We start from the raw sequence: 15,446 nt of genomic DNA on the forward strand, positions 1-15,446 counted from the left end.
CTGAAGCAAAGTTCTTAACCTGAAGCACTATTTCTGGGTTAGTGGAGTGTGTAACCTGAAGCGTATGTAACCCGAGGTACCACTGTATTGGAATTGGTTATCAATAGACCTTGGAAAGCAGCTTGGATAGGGCACCAGAAAGGGAAGAATGGATGTACTGTACCTAACACCAAGAAGCTGTGAACCAGAACATGTGGTGATACTCAGTTGGGAAGTTAGTTGAGATTCTTCAGCTTAATACTGGTTCGGTGCAGACTTGAGTCCGAGCAATTCTGATTTTGTGAAAAATCCTTTACCTGAAGTTTTTAAATGCAGGGCTCTATCCAACATTCATTGTCTGCTATCACAAGAGCCTTTGCACTAGCAGGTTGTGGAGTTTAAAGGTTGAGCAATGAAGAAATCCAGCACAGCAGTTACATTAGCAGAAGCTTGTTGGGCAACAAGTATACCTCTAAGCAACTAATACAGTGCTACATTTGATAGCCCTTAAATCCTAATGTTTCTATAAGGTTTCCCCCTCTTCCCTTTCTACCCTCCCCCTGCCAGAATGCCAGATGATGTGCCATCCAAAGTGCTCAACCTGTTTGCCGGCTACTTGTGGCTTGCCTGCCGAATACGCCACGCATTTCTCCGAAGCCTTCTGCCGAGACAAACTGAACTCTCCGGGTCTGCAGCTGAAAGAGCCAAGCAGCAGTTTACGGCTAGAAGGATGGATGAAGGTGCCAAGGTACAAACGTGAGTCTCTGCGCTAAAATTGCTTGCCCAGAGCTGCTGGTGCTGCCGCTGCCGGAGGAGCCGCTTCGTAGACTGTAGCTGTGAAGCCGATTCTCTTGTTCGCTGGTGAAAACTCCCACGGGAGGTTGGCTGACCACGCTAATCGGGAACCTTTGACGCAACCCTCTAACGCAGTTTTGTCCTTTTTCTGTGTTTTCAGAAATAATAAGCGTGGGCAGCAGGGCTGGGACAGGAAGTATATAGTTCTGGAAGGAACTAAAGTGCTTGTTTATGACACAGAAGCAAGAGAAGGTAACCTCTTAACATCTGACTCGCTTTCCCCGTCTCCTCTGACATGGCCTCTCAATGCATAACTTTGTCTGAACAAAAACGTTTGAACTTTGTGGAAGTGGGGAGATTGGCTTAATACTCTAGGACATCACTCTTTGTAAAGCCTCGCCCTTGGAGAACCCTTTCTGCATCTGACCGCCAAGGAGCTGCCACTGGGCGCCTCCAGTATAACCCCTACGATTGGCAAAGGAACCTGAGTGCGTTCTAGGCTGCATTTGCCGCACATATGGGGCGCTGATTGCTGTTGCGCCACACAAACTGACCATGCCCCCAACATTCTCTGTGGCTGAGCCATTGATCAGAAGATCAGTAGTGACAGGTACGTTATCTTTCAGGGGCGCTTCTCTGCCATTACTGATCTTCTCCCCCCTGAGGTGCCCCAGAGCCTCCCCACCCCTTAGGAACAAAGCACAATTTGAAAACTTCTGCTCTAGTTGTCTTAGTGCCCCTCCAGGCTGGTGCTTTATTGTGGGTTTAGTTGGCAACATGCTGTTGAGACAGTAAAGAGTTCCTTAGCGGCAGATTGGTTCCGCTTTAGTCCATTCCGCAATTCTTCCCCAAGTCTACCCAGTTATTGCTATCCAGAGGGCCTATAGTGCAATGAAAGCGGGACAAAAATGATGCTGATTTTAGCAGGGATGTGCATTAGCTGGAAATGAAGCAGTGTGATGATGTCCCCTCCCCCCCCCCAAAAAAAACCATTCTGCAAATGCAAACAGTATTGAAAGTGGAATTGTGTATGACTCAGTGGCGTAGTGTGGGTTGTCAGCACCCGGGGCAAGGCAAGTAATTTGCGCCCCCTAACCCGTGGATTTGCGCCCCCTAACCCGTGGATTTGCCCTAACCCCAGATGTTGCGCCTGGTGCGGCCGGCCCCCCCTGCACCCCCCACGCTACGCCACTGGTATGACTGCCCCAATAGCATTTTGCGCACAAATCACTGTGAATGCGCGATCAAAAGTACGTCTGGAGGGGCCTTTTGTCTTACATTTGTTCCATCCCTCAAGAATGACGTGAAATTTAACGTGTGAAGTGCCTTCTCCCCCGACACCTGTTTTTCTCTCTGATTTCTTTGTCTTCCAAGTTTCCATTCCCCCTTCATACTCTTGTCCTCCCACTTATATCTTTGCCAAAGCAGGACAGAGGCCTTCGGAGGAGTTTGAGCTGTGTCCTCCAGACGGTGATGTGACCGTCCACGGAGCTGTGGGCGCAACTGAGCTCCTAAACACTGCTAAGACAGGTGAGGTCAACTGTGCTTCATCTGATGTGTTAACACATCAGATGGCTGTGGCAGAGCCATTGCTTTTTCAGATATCTTTTTTTAAAAAAAAATAAGGGTGTGGTCCTATAATTCGTTATTTAAGTTTTTACAAATTTTTACAAACCTGAACCATACAATGCAGGAAGCTGCCATATACTGTGTTGGACCCTTGGTCCATCTAGCTCCATGATGTCAGGGACAAGGGAAACCCCAGAGGAGGAAGGCTCAGGGCCAGGGGATTGGGTGGTGGGATGCTGAGGAGAGGTCAGAGGTAAAGGTTTGGGAGGAGAGGCTGGATGCTGAAGGGGCAACAGTATTTAGTGAACGGGAAGAACAAGGAAGGTACGCTCTGTGGAACAGCCTCCCATCAGATGTCAAGGAAATAAACAGCTATCTGACTTTTAGAAGACATCTGAAGGCAGCCCTGTTTAGGGAAGTTTTTACTGTTTGCTGTTTTATCGTGTTTGTAATATTCTGTTGGGAGCTGCCCAGAGTGCCTGGGGAAACCCAGCCAGATGGGTGGCGTATAAATTAATAATAATAATGTCTGTGACCTTGATTTCTGAAGCACATAGTTCCTGATTGCACTTTTCTCAAGATACCTTGAAAACTTCTTTTCCACCCTAAGCCGTTTTTGACCTCTAGGTCTTTATTCACCCACCACCCACCCCATTTCCTAAACCTCTGTCTGTGTTTTTTGGTAACAGATGTGCCCTATATATTGAAGCTGGAATCTCATCCTCATACCACGTGTTGGCCTGGCCGGACTCTCTACTTACTCACACCCACTTTTCCTGATAAGCAACGCTGGGTCAGTGCGCTGGAATCCATAGTTGCTGGAGGAAGAGTTTCCAGGGAAAAGGCTGAGGCTGATGCTGTAAGTAAAAACATTGAGGGTTGCGGGGGGGGGGGGAATCCTCTTTCATTTTAAAAAGAGGGATATTTCTAGACTTTTTAACATAGTCCTCTAAGAAAAGAAAATAGACAAGGGGAATTCTGTCCCATTTGCTCAGTAAGTAAATCTCCACCCTTCCTGCATCCTAACTAATTATGTGGGATGATTAATAAACTCTTGGAGAGGCACTATCTGATTTTGTTAAAACTTAACTCAAGCTGTTTTAATTAACCGAAACAGAATATTATTTGCATTTAGGCAATTCCTGTTTCCCATTGATTTACAGCCATCACCACCCAGCGTACCCTAACCTAGGTACTCGCCATTTGCACCACATTTCTGACCAAGGGCCTAAAGCACAAAATAAATCTAATGACCACAACACTCTAGGCCTTTTATCAAGCAATCAAAATGGAAATATATTTTTTAAGGTGTGGCTTGGGTTTTGCAGGTGCACCCAGACACACACAATTTCAAAGGTGAGCCTGCTGTGGAAGCATATTCTCCATGTTTTGGACATGCATCTTTTAATCCAGCCCTGGGGAAACACGGTGTTTTAGTTTGCAGCTGAAGGAGCAATGCACAGTTCTGATTTGGTGGCCTTTCTGCCATTCAGGAAGATATTTTCTTTCCTTCTCGGAATGCAAACATTTAAGTTTGCTAGGGGTGTGGGGGAAGGAAAGAACCAGAGAGCCTGTGTGATTCATGGGAGGAGGGACAAAGAGGTACTGGACATATGATTGGAGGCTGCGTATGTGTCCCTTGAAGAGCATGGAATTCCGTCCACTGTCAAAGAAAGTCTGCTTCTGAATACCAATTTCGAGAAACTGCAGGAGGAGAGAGTGCTGTTGTTGTAGGCTTCCCATAGGCATCTGACTGGCCACTTTCAGGGTTCTTGACCAGATGGGCCACTGGTCTGATCCAGCAGGCTCTCTTTACATTCTTAGCAAAAGGAACCCTGGCATCTACTCTTGCATGCAACTAGTTTTGTGGGGCTGGCAAGAAAGTATGTGCTTGCATTACTTTTTCCTTTATGGAGTGAAGATCTGCTGTCACAGGGTGAGATCTGTACCTGAAGGCTCTTCTCTCACGTGCTTCTGTGAAGAAGGTGGGAAAGTACAGTCATACCTCATGTTGCATTAGGTTCATGTTGCGTCTTTTCGGCTTGCGAACCCGGCAAACCCGGAAGTGTATACTTCCAGGTTTTGCCACACGGGCAGAAGCGTTCTATGGCGCTCCGCACTTGCGCAGAAGCGCCGCTCTAGTTGCAGACTTTTCGGGGTGCAAACGGCACCCCAGAACGGATCGTGTCTGCAACTAGAGGTACAACTGTATTTTTTATTATTATGGTTGCTGTTATTGTTAGTAGCCATGCAGAATTACTGGCACGTGTCCACCCCATGGCAAAATGGACTAGGTTAGAAAGAAAGGATTGTGCCACTGCGGTCTTTTGGACTCAGCCATCCTTAGTCTTAGCCTGCTCCTGGTGATGTCTTTGGCAAATATAGCTTTTCATTGGTGGGTTTAAGAAGTTTCCATTGTATCGTTCCTGTGCACCATGCTAGTTCTCCCTTTCTCTCCCTCATGCACAGAAGCTCCTTGGAAATTCTCTCCTGAAGCTGGAGGGGGAGGACCGTTTGGATATCAACTGCACACTGCCCTTCAGTGACCAGGTAATGGGGGATTTTGCCAACTCTAGCTTTGCCATGCTGGGGAATAAGCAAACTGAACAAGGAACCTATTTAGTTTTGGACCTTCTGGGATTTCTTCCTTCGGTGGTGGTGGTGGTTTTTAATAGCATCCCTGTAGCCTTTCTCTCTCTGTGTGTTGACTCTTCATAAACCCCTTTTGTAGGTGGTCCTAGTGGGTGCTGAGGAAGGCCTTTATGCCCTGAATGTGCTGAAGAACTCTTTAACACATGTCCCAGGAATTGGTGCCGTCTTCCAAGTGCACCTCATCAAGGATCTGGAGAAGCTGCTCATGATAGCAGGTAGAGTTCGGGAAGCCATGTATTCTGCTATAATGGAACTCTTATATGTCAGTTTGAATGTTTCCTCATCAGCCTTCCTCATCAGGCTCCTGAAGCTTCAGTGGGCATTGCCTGCACTCTTACAGGCACACCTTACCCCAACCATAATAGCTAGAAACTTGCTTTTAGAAAAAGAGAAAAAACCCTTAGTTTATATGATGGCAGATTTTGTGGCCGATGCTAAATTCTGCGTGGCATTTCTGCACTCTCAGGACTGCAGTATGTGTGTGCGTGCGCACATGTATGTGTGCACCTTGGTAACTCTCTCCTTGGGCCCCCTCCCGGGGGGGCAGTTTTGTTTTTGTTTTTGTTTTGTTTGCATTTAGTCATATAGAATTGCGTCGGCAATTTTGTCCTTGTTTTGAAACACCTTTCAATGATTTTGGATGGTTTATTTTGTATGCAACCACCTTCAACTATCTTTTGCATCATTGAATTTAGGAAACTGGGGAGTTGCCTTACACAGCGCTTAGTATTCTCAGTATTGTCTACACTGGCTGGCAGCAGCACTCCAGGTTTCCAGGCAGGGAATATCTCAGTCCGACCAGGGATTGTACCTGATAACTTTCTACATGCAGAGCAGGTGCTCTGCTGTTTTTTTTTTTGTTGTTGTTGTTTTTTTAGAAGAAGAGTTTGGATTTGATATCCCGCCTTTCACTCCCTTTAAGGAGTCTCAAAGCGGCTAACATTCTCCTTTCCCTTCCTCCCCCACAACAAACACTCTGTGAGGTGAGTGGGGCTGAGAGACTTCAGAGAAGTGTGACTGGCCCAAGGTCACCCAGCAGCTGCAGGTGGAGGAGCGGAGACGCGAACCCAGTTCCCCAGATTACAAGACTACCGCTCTTAACCACCACACCACACTGGCTCTCCCAGGTGCTCTGCTGTTGAGCTATGGTCCCTCCTCCATTAATTTAATAAACAGAAGTTGATAAAAGTGTATTAAGCTTTCTTTGATGATCCTTCTGACTTGTGAAGTAGGACTTAACCCATTTTCAGTGAACGGAACAAGTTCCAGTGCTGTTTAGACATAAAATATTTCTAGAAACCAGCTCTTAGTGATTTGGTGCCATTAAGTGTGGGAGCAGCATGAAGCTTTTACTTCTGTAATTTTGCTCCTTGGCTTAGCTAGAAATGTTTCTCTGCTCCTTTGTGTCTTTACTCAGGGGATGAGAGGGCACTGTGTCTTGTTGACGTGAAGAAAGTTAAGCAGTCTCTAGCCCAGTCCCACCTGCCAGCCCAGCCTGATGTCTCTCCAAACGTTTTCGAGGCTGTGAAAGGATGTCATCTTTTTGCTGCTGGCAAGGTAAGACCCCCAAGCTCTGCATTTGCCTCTTAATGCAATGATCCCCGGAACACAGGGTATGATGATCAAAAGGGTTGTTAGGCCCCATCTCAAGACCATGCATCCACTATTTGTTTACGACTTTTGTATGTCGTAATATGGGTCATATTAGATTTCAAGTACATTTCCGAGCACAATTCAAAGTGTTGGTGCTGACCTTTAAAGCCCTAAACGGCCTTGGTCCAGTATATCTGAAGGAGCGTCTCCACCCCCATCGTTTTACCCGGACACTGAGGTCCAGCACCGAGGGCCTTCTGGCAGTTCCCTCACTGCGAGAAGCCAAGTTACAGGGAACCAGGCAGAGGGCCTTCTCGGTAGTGGCGCTCGCCCTGTGGAACGCCCTCCCCCCAGATGTCAAAGAGAACAACAACTACCAGACTTTTAGAAGACATCTGAAGGCAGCCCTGTTTAGGGAAGCTTTTAATGTTTGATGTATTACAGTATTTTAATATTTTTTTGGAAGCTGCCCAGAGTGGCTGGGGAAGCCCAGCCAGATGGGCGGGGTATAAATAATAAATTATTATTATTATATTATTATTATCAAGGCTGTGTGCAACAAAATAGCACTATTTGTTATCTTTCACATGCAGATTGAGAATGGGCTGTGCATCTGTGCAGCGATGCCCAACAAAGTGGTGGTTCTGCGCTATAATGAGAGCCTCAGCAAGTTCTGCATCAGGAAGGTAAAGTTTGCAATTGCAATGCAGTCCCCTTTTGCCCGTGAGAGACTGGCAACAGTTGGTCCCAAACCTGACATGGTGAATAACCTGCCCACTCTTCCATTAGTTACAACTAAACCTGCCTCCCACCCATTTTTGCCTTTGCACTGACCAAGCTGCAACCGTATAGTGTCTTCATCATAAATATTCAGTGTACGTTACTCCCCTGGACATGACATGTTGCCACACAGAATCAGACTGATGCAAAAGTACATAGTGGTGATCCTATACTGGCCTGTCAGTCTAGTTTAGGATATGCAGCCCCGTTTGAGATTTAATCTGTGCTACAAGAATCCCACAGATGCTTGCTAGCGATCCATCAGTTTGGAGAACAGTAATGGTGGACATGCATCCTTGAAAGCCAGCCGGTCTCCTAAAACGTACAGCTGCAGAGGAGAGTGTGGTCCACAATGTGGCCTGGTTTTATGCAGGGCATTGGTGAGACTTAACACGGAGTAAACAAGAACGTGGTATTCTAGTTGCAAGGGGCTAAATGCAGCAACTCGGTTTATAATTCTGTACCTTGAATGCTGAGGTCTGTTCTGGACCCCATAATTCAAGAAAGAGACTAAAGCCAACAGGTTAGAGGGATGCCAGTGGGCAGCTGCATTATTATTTGTTTCTGCAGAGCAAGGATTTTAATCCCTATCCCAGCAGTGTTACCCAGAATCCTCTACCACTCTCCTCAAAGTGAGACTGAACAAGCCTTAAGCCAATGCAGTTGTCACATTCCCAAGCCAGGAAACTCCAGACCTATCTTGGATTTTGTGACTGCAGCCAGGCAGATTCCTAGGATCTTCTTAATCTTATCCACCCTTCTCTGCTCCGGTCAAGGTGCTGTATAATCTAAGTAGTGCGACTGATGCAACACATTGGCGATTAATATACACGGAACAGTAATTATACATACTTTATCAACCTTCTGAGAAAAATACAAAACATCAAACAAAGCCACAAAGACTTGCAAACTACCCAGCCTAAAATGAACTTATTGGAAGGTTGATAAAGTATGTATTATTGTTGTTCTGTGTATATTAATTGCCAACGTGTTGCATGAGTCGCACTACTTCTATCAGCAGAGGTTGCATTTTTCTAGTATAATCCAAGTAGGCTAACTGAGGCTTGTATGCCTGTGCTTGTGTTTCCATCCTTGCAGGAGATTGAAACCTCGGAGCCCTGCAGCTGCATTCATTTCACCAGTTACAGCATCATCATTGGAACAAATAAGTTCTATGAAATTGAGATGAAGCAGTACACCCTTGAGGGTAGGTGTCACTTCCTAACTATGCTTTGGAGAGCTAGTGCTTTAAGTCCTCAGCGGGATGTATGGCAGGGGTGGGCTGTCGCCTTCATGCCTGCCCTGCCTTGGTCATAGGAGTGTAGGAAATCTTCCTTAAACAAAATCAGACCATTGGTCTATCTAGCTCAGCACTGTCTACACCAGAGGTCAGCAAACTTTTTCAGCAGGGGGCCAGTCCACTGTCCCTCAGACCTTGTGGGGGGCCGGACTATATTATTATTTTTTGGGGTGGGGGTGGGGGAATGAACTAATTCCTATGCCCCACAAATAACCCAGAGATGCATTTTAAATAAAAGGACACATTGTACTCATGTAAAAACACGCTGATTCCCGGACTGTCCGCGGGCCAGATTTAGAAGGCGATTGGGCCGGATCCGGCCCCCGGGCCTTAGTTTGCCTACCCATGGTCTACACTGACTTGCAATGGCTCTTCCTGGGTTTTAGGCAGGAGTCTGATCCAGCCTTATTTGGCAAAGCTGGGGATTGATCCCAGGACCTTCTGCATGTATAGTAGATGCTCTAGCACTGAGATATGACCTTTGTTTAAAATGAAATAGGCACTGATCTAATTCTCTTGTGCCTTCTAGAATTCCTGGACAAGAATGACCATACTTTAGCTTCTGCTGTGTTTGCATCATCCACCAACAGTTTCCCAATCAATATCATCCAGGTGAACCCTACAGGGCAGAGGGAGGAGTATCTGCTTTGCTTTCATGGTAAGTCTAGTTCAGTGTCTTGCTCAGCTTCTGCCTATTTTACCCAGGGAGCTCAGAGCAGCACACCTGGAGCTTTCCAGGGTGATTCAGGTACTGGCAACTCTCAGGCCAGCTTAGTTTCAAAGATCAAACTGCATGTTCACTGCATGCTCTAGGTTTTTCAAAGGGAAATTGTTCCCACATCCAACAACTGCAATTACTGCTTCGTGGAGCTCTGGAATCCTGGCAAACTCACATTTCATTTCTCTTAAGAAGACTAGCTTGAAATGGAATGGTGGTGATTGTTGGGTGTGTGTCCCCCCTCCTGCAGAGTTTGGCGTCTTTGTAGACTCCTATGGAAGGCGCAGTCGCTCAGATGACCTGAAATGGAGTCGTCTGCCTTTAGCATTCGGTAAGCATTTGTGTGATTTTCATTGTCATGTGATTACTTGGTCACCCATCTTTTTCTAGTGTTCAGAGATGCCGAGGGTTGTAGAAATAGCGAGGGGGCATTTGTCTTTCCTTTTGTAGAAGACCTTCAGCAGAGGAGGGAGAACCTGTGGCCTTCCTGGTGGTGATGGCCTTGAGCCAACATGGCCAGTGGTCCAGGATGTTGGGAGCTAGGAATCTAGCTAGATCTGGAAGGTCACAGGTTCCTGCATCCCTGGCTTAAATAGATGTGTTCTTTTACAAAACAAAAACTCAAAAATCTGAGGCATGGTTTTATTTATTTCATAAAATTTAAACAACAACAACAACCAACAAATTTATTTATACCGCACACTTCCCAGTTTAAAAACTGGGCTCAGGGTGGCTAACAGCAAATATACCGTATTTTCGCCCTATAGGACGCACTTTTCCCCCTCCAAAAATGAAGGGGAAATGTGTGTACGTCCTATGGGGCGAATGCAGGCTTTCGTTGAAGCCTGGAGAGCGAGAGGGGTTGGTGCACACCGACCCCTCTCGCTCTCCAGGCTTCAGGAAGCTATCCGCAAGCCTGCAGAGCCCGACAGGAACTCCCGCAGGCTCTGAAGGCTTGCGGATAGCTGCCCTAAGCCCGGGGTGCGCAGCGGGCTACAGCGCCGCGCTCCCCGGGCTTCGGTTAGCAGCAAGCTCCGGGAGCGATGGCGAGGTTGAGTGCAACCTTGCCATCGTTCCCGGACCCGTTCTGGGGGCTGGGGTTGGGGGAAGCTCAGGCTTCCCCCACCCCCAGCCCCGCAAGCTCGGGGGGGAAATAATTTTTTTCCCTTTATTTCCCCCCCCCCCCAAAAAAAGTGCGCCCTATGAGCCGGTGCGCCGTATAGGGCGAAAAATACGGTAAAACATTGATTAAAATGTGACTTAAAAACAGCATAAAATACAACATAAAATGCAGCATCAATATCAATAAAATTCTAAAATTCAGGGGTCATTTTGGGGGGGGGGGGGAAACAACAACCCCAGTCAGTAGACATCAAATGATCACCAGGGCTAACTGGCCAAGCAAGGAGACCAGGGAAGAATTTAAATGTGGGGTCCCGCTTGATTTTAAAATAAATTGGTAAAAATAGTTAAGAACAACTATCTAAAACATTTTCAGAAGTAGGGCTGTAGGTGAACAAGACATGTGCTTCTTAAGAGATAATTGGACAAGTTCATGGAGGACAAGCTTGTCCAGTCACAATGGCTATATTCTACATCCACTGGACACAGTATACCTCTGAATGCCAGTAGGTGGGGAGAGCGCTGTTATGCTCAGGTCCTGCTTGCTGGCGTCCCATTGGGGCATCTGGTTGAGAACAGGATATTGGACAAGATGGGCCATTGACCTGAATCAGCAGCCTAGGCTCTTAGGATGTTTTCTTGTGAGTTCCCTGACTACTTTATTCATCTTTGTTCCTGGCACTGTTCTTGCTGTAGCCTATAGGGAGCCTTACCTGTTTGTGACGCACTTCAACTCTCTCGAAGTGATTGAGATCCAAGCACGTGCCTCCCTTGGGTAAGTAATTACGCCGCCTCACTGCTTGCCTTCTACAACTGTGGAGGCCAAACTGGCCAAAACAAGATTTAAGAGCCAATTTTAAAGGCACTCTTCCCTCTCCACCCCAGCACTCCAGCACGAGCCCACTTGGATATTCCGAGCCCTCGCTACCTGGGTCCAGCGATTTCATCAGGAGCAATTTACCTGGCCTCTTCCTACCAGGACAAACTAAGAGTTATTTGCTGCAAGGGGAATTTGGTGAAGGAATCAAACAACGAACTCCACCGAGTCCCCTCTACTACGCGCAGGTAAGAAGTAATATTACAGCTTTACACTTATAGGAGAGGGGGAAAGAGAGACGCCTGCCCCAAGGTACCCTCTACTTTGGAAGGATGGGGAAAGCATGGTGGCAGTAGATGGACATGATGAGCTAGGTGCAGTTTCACCTACCGAGATGCCAGTTTGACTGGGGAAGAAAAGTGGAGAAGATTAAAGATTGCATGGAAAGCAGGATGCATCACCAGTGCTGAGAAAAGCCTTAGAGAAAGATACGTGGTTCATGCCAATGCAAGTTCTGCTCAGCGTAGACCCATTAAGAACATAAGAAGAGACTGCTGGATTAGGTCAATGGCCTATCTAGTCCAGCGTCCCATTTTTACAGTCTCCGCCGCTCAGCTATGCCTCTTCCCCAAAGGGAGAGGTAAACTGAGTAGTTTGAGGCAGAGTTTTGGGACAAGTTGAGGAGAAGAAGGTGTAATGACAAGGGGGATGTCACTGAAAGAAAGTGGTGGTCCAGGCCAAGTGTTGATGAGAATGTGGGCTTGTGTCTTAACTGAGAAGATGCAGGGGAAGGAACAGATGTTTACAATGTTGCTTAGGTCGTGGTTGAATATAGAGAGCAAAAAAGGAGGAAAAAATAGATGAAGCTGAGCATGCCTTACCTCACTCAGCTGGGTAAAGGTAAAGGGACCCCTGACCATTAGGTCCAGTTGTGACCGACTCTGGGGTTGCGGCGCTCATCTCGCTTTATTGGTCAAGGGAGCCAGGTCATGTGGCCAGCATGACTAAGCCACTTCTGACGAACCAGAGCAGCACACGGAAACGCCGTTTGCCTTCCTGCCAGAGTGGTACCTATTTATCTACTTGCACTTGGACATGCTTTCGAACTGCTAGGTTGGCAGGAGCAGGGACCGAGCAATGGGAGCTCACCCCGTCGCGGGGATTCAAACCGCCAACCTTCTGATCAGCAAGTCCTAGGCTCTGTGATTTAACCCACAGTGCCACTCGCGTCCCTTACTCAGCTGGGTAGGTAGTGGTAATATCAGCTACTCTCTACACCCAATGACAAGAGGGAAGATGAAGGGGAAAGAGGAGCTGTTCAGACTTGGGCATGCTGAGGGCAGTGATGAGCCACTGAAGGAGTAGCAGAAGGAAAGAGGGAGAGGTTGGTGATAGGGAAGAGAGATCTGGATATCTTCAGCATAGAGACCTGATGAAGATCACCCTGTGTTTAGATAGCTGTGAGATCATGGCAGAGTCCTCTGGAACAGAGGGAGACCTTCAGGGAAAACACTGAAGCAGGCTGCATTCAACTGGGCTCAAATAAAACTATCAGGGTTCCAGAGATCCAAAGATGGGGGAGGTGTTGACCTGAAGAGCATGTTCACAAGCATCTGCGTCAAAGGTGGCCGAGAGGATAAGGATGGTGATGGAAGAGATTTTTTTAGATCTGAGAACAAGGCTATTTATTTATTTAAGTGATGTCTGTTTCAGTGGAATGCAGAGGATGGAAGCCAGACTGCGTTATCTCAAGAGAGAGGTGTAGGAAAAAGAGAAAGCTGAGTCAATGAGAGCAAAGTACAAATCCAGATATTGAAAGGTGAAAAGGAGATCAGGCTATGTAAAGGAGATGGTTTTTAAGGGGGGGGGAGCAGTAGTGTGTGTGTGTGGCCATCACCGCTCCCACAGGAGGCATTGGTCACCACCAACTTAGATGACCTTAAAAGCAGGTTAGATAAATTCATGGAGGAGCCAGCTATCAATGGCTAGTAGCCGTGCTGGCTATGTTCTGCCTCCGCAGTTGAGGCAGGAATGCTTTTGAATACCAGCTGCTGGAAACCACTGGAGGGGAGAGTGCTGTTGTGCTCAGGTCCTGCTTGCATGTTTCCCACAGGCATCTGCTTGGCCACTGTGCAAACAAGATGCTGGACTAGATGGGCCATTTTCCCTTATCCATCAGGCTCCTCTTATGTTCTTATGTGCACATTCCATGTGAAAAGAGCTGGAAAATTGGTGACTGATGGAGGGATGGTAACCCAGAGGCAGAACTAGATTGGATGTTACATGTTAGGGGCTGGTTACGCAGCAGTGCAGGGTTTCTGCCGCATGTTAAAGAGTCCACAACAGAGAAATCTTTTCGCCTTTCAGTCTGCCAGCCCTGCTGTGTTACAGACACAGCAGCACACTTGTTTTCCGTCCCCAAAAACGGCCTCACAGAGCAAGGGGAAAGGCACAGTGGGGGGTTTTGCTGTTGTAAATAAAAATGTAACGTTAAGGTTTTTATTGTCACTCAGCTGTCCACGTCCATTGTTTTTGAATGACAGCAGTCCGAACAAGAGAGGCCCCCCGACATATAACGAGCACATAACCAAGCGGGTAGCGTCAAGCCCTGGGCCTCCGGAAGGTCCAAGCCACCCTCGGGAGCCAAGCACACCCCATCGCTATCGAGAGGGAAGGACGGAGATGCGTAGGGACAAGTCTCCTGGGCGTCCTCTAGAGAGGGAGAAATCTCCTGGCAGGGTCCTGAGCACCCGCAGGGAAAGGTCTCCTGGGAGGCTGTTTGAGGAGAGCAGCAGGGGACGGATGCAGGTGGGGGGAGCAAGGACTCCCCTCTCCCAAGTCAACAAGGTAAGCTGGGCTGTCCTGCACCATTTATCGTACTTTACAGTTTATTTTTATGCTGCCTTTTAGCCAAAAAGGCATCCCCCCCTCCAATAAACATGCAAGTGCAAACAATACAGATGATAGAAATCCAAAACAAAACCTTAAATGTATTTTTTAAAAAAACACAAATACATTCCTGTTCCTGAAAATAGAGCAATGAACATTCCCCACAAAAATGTTAAGAGAGAACCAGAGTAAATACTCAAGCGGCGGCTCCTCCTTAAAAGGATCCCAGGCAGAGGGAAAAGCTGGGACTTCTTGATGATTCCAGCAGCTTCTCTCCTCTGTAGCAATCTCTCTATTACAGCAGTTGTTGCACGTTTCTTTTCTCATGGACCACTTGAAAATTGCTGGGCGGGCTGCAGCGGGGCTTGAAAGGTCACTTCAAATTTATTATCTTGTTACTCTGCAAAGGGAAGTGCATTACTCACATAAAACCCTCACGAGCCCGCCGCTGTAGAATGTAATAAGTCCAAACAGTCCGCGTGGGTTAGCTGAGCTGCAGCCGGTGAAACCCGACCTTGTAGGCTATCTGACAAAATGTATCCTGTGTAAACCAGGAATTCGCAGCTGACAAAATTGGACCGTTCTGATACTGATTTGGGTTGATAACAATTTGGAGGGACACACCAAGTTTTGCTTCTGGATTTTAAAAGTGAAGTAAACTGAACTTTTCTTTCAGTACAGGCATCATTGTTGAAATCAGTGCCATATTAAGAAAAATCATGGGCACTAGGCCAGATCACTGTTTTAATTTTTTAGGGGAAATTTAGTAGACCTCCCCAGAATCATCTTATGAAAATCATGGGCTCTATGGCAGGGCCTTATTTCCTTGTTGGAGAATCTACCCCTGGTCAAAACTGCCTTGATATTGTCATCAGGGGGGAAAAGCTAAAGTAGAGGACTTATTATTGATTTGTTCTGCAAATTTTCTATGAACCACTTGAATGGAGCTTCTATGGACTACAATTTGAAAACCCCAGCTCTGTCATCTATTTAATTAACTTGTATGCTGCTTCATATTTCAGCAGAAATCTCTTAATTGGCTGTGCCATTGTGTGGAATAGTTTCAAATCGTAGCAATTTCCAGAGAGCAATTCTGCCCTTCATACTAGAAAAATCCCTTATATATAGGAATGATCCCAGAGGAGTTGGCTTTGCGGTCTAGGTGGCTGGGGCAAATCTTGCAATCAAGCAATACATCCCTGTGCGTTCAGATTCAACGCTTATTAAATTTA

General features: G+C 46.9%; 1 protein-coding gene across 13 annotated transcripts in view; it reads left to right on the forward strand.

The window, feature by feature from the left end:
• Positions 1 to 15,446, forward strand: part of CIT (citron rho-interacting serine/threonine kinase) — a 106,211-nt gene that overhangs the window by 86,702 nt on the left and 4,063 nt on the right. For 8 of the 13 annotated variants that reach the window (XM_083589669.1, XM_083589670.1, XM_083589672.1 and 5 more), the window contains 14 exons: positions 547 to 727; positions 935 to 1,026; positions 2,200 to 2,304; positions 3,033 to 3,202; positions 4,813 to 4,893; positions 5,075 to 5,210; positions 6,413 to 6,552; positions 7,182 to 7,274; positions 8,467 to 8,575; positions 9,198 to 9,326; positions 9,637 to 9,717; positions 11,205 to 11,283; positions 11,394 to 11,573; positions 13,839 to 14,172. In XM_083589669.1, the coding sequence (XP_083445795.1) occupies positions 547 to 727; positions 935 to 1,026; positions 2,200 to 2,304; positions 3,033 to 3,202; positions 4,813 to 4,893; positions 5,075 to 5,210; positions 6,413 to 6,552; positions 7,182 to 7,274; positions 8,467 to 8,575; positions 9,198 to 9,326; positions 9,637 to 9,717; positions 11,205 to 11,283; positions 11,394 to 11,573; positions 13,839 to 14,172 (1,910 nt within the window). The remainder of the gene's footprint in view (positions 1 to 546; positions 728 to 934; positions 1,027 to 2,199; positions 2,305 to 3,032; positions 3,203 to 4,812; positions 4,894 to 5,074; positions 5,211 to 6,412; positions 6,553 to 7,181; positions 7,275 to 8,466; positions 8,576 to 9,197; positions 9,327 to 9,636; positions 9,718 to 11,204; positions 11,284 to 11,393; positions 11,574 to 13,838; positions 14,173 to 15,446) is intronic. The other 5 variants (XM_083589666.1, XM_083589662.1, XM_083589667.1 and 2 more) reach the window with 2 other exon arrangements.

Source organism: Podarcis filfolensis (genome assembly GCF_964270895.1).
Source record: "Podarcis filfolensis genome assembly, chromosome: 16".
In the NCBI taxonomy this organism is placed as follows: Eukaryota; Metazoa; Chordata; class Lepidosauria; order Squamata; family Lacertidae; genus Podarcis; species Podarcis filfolensis.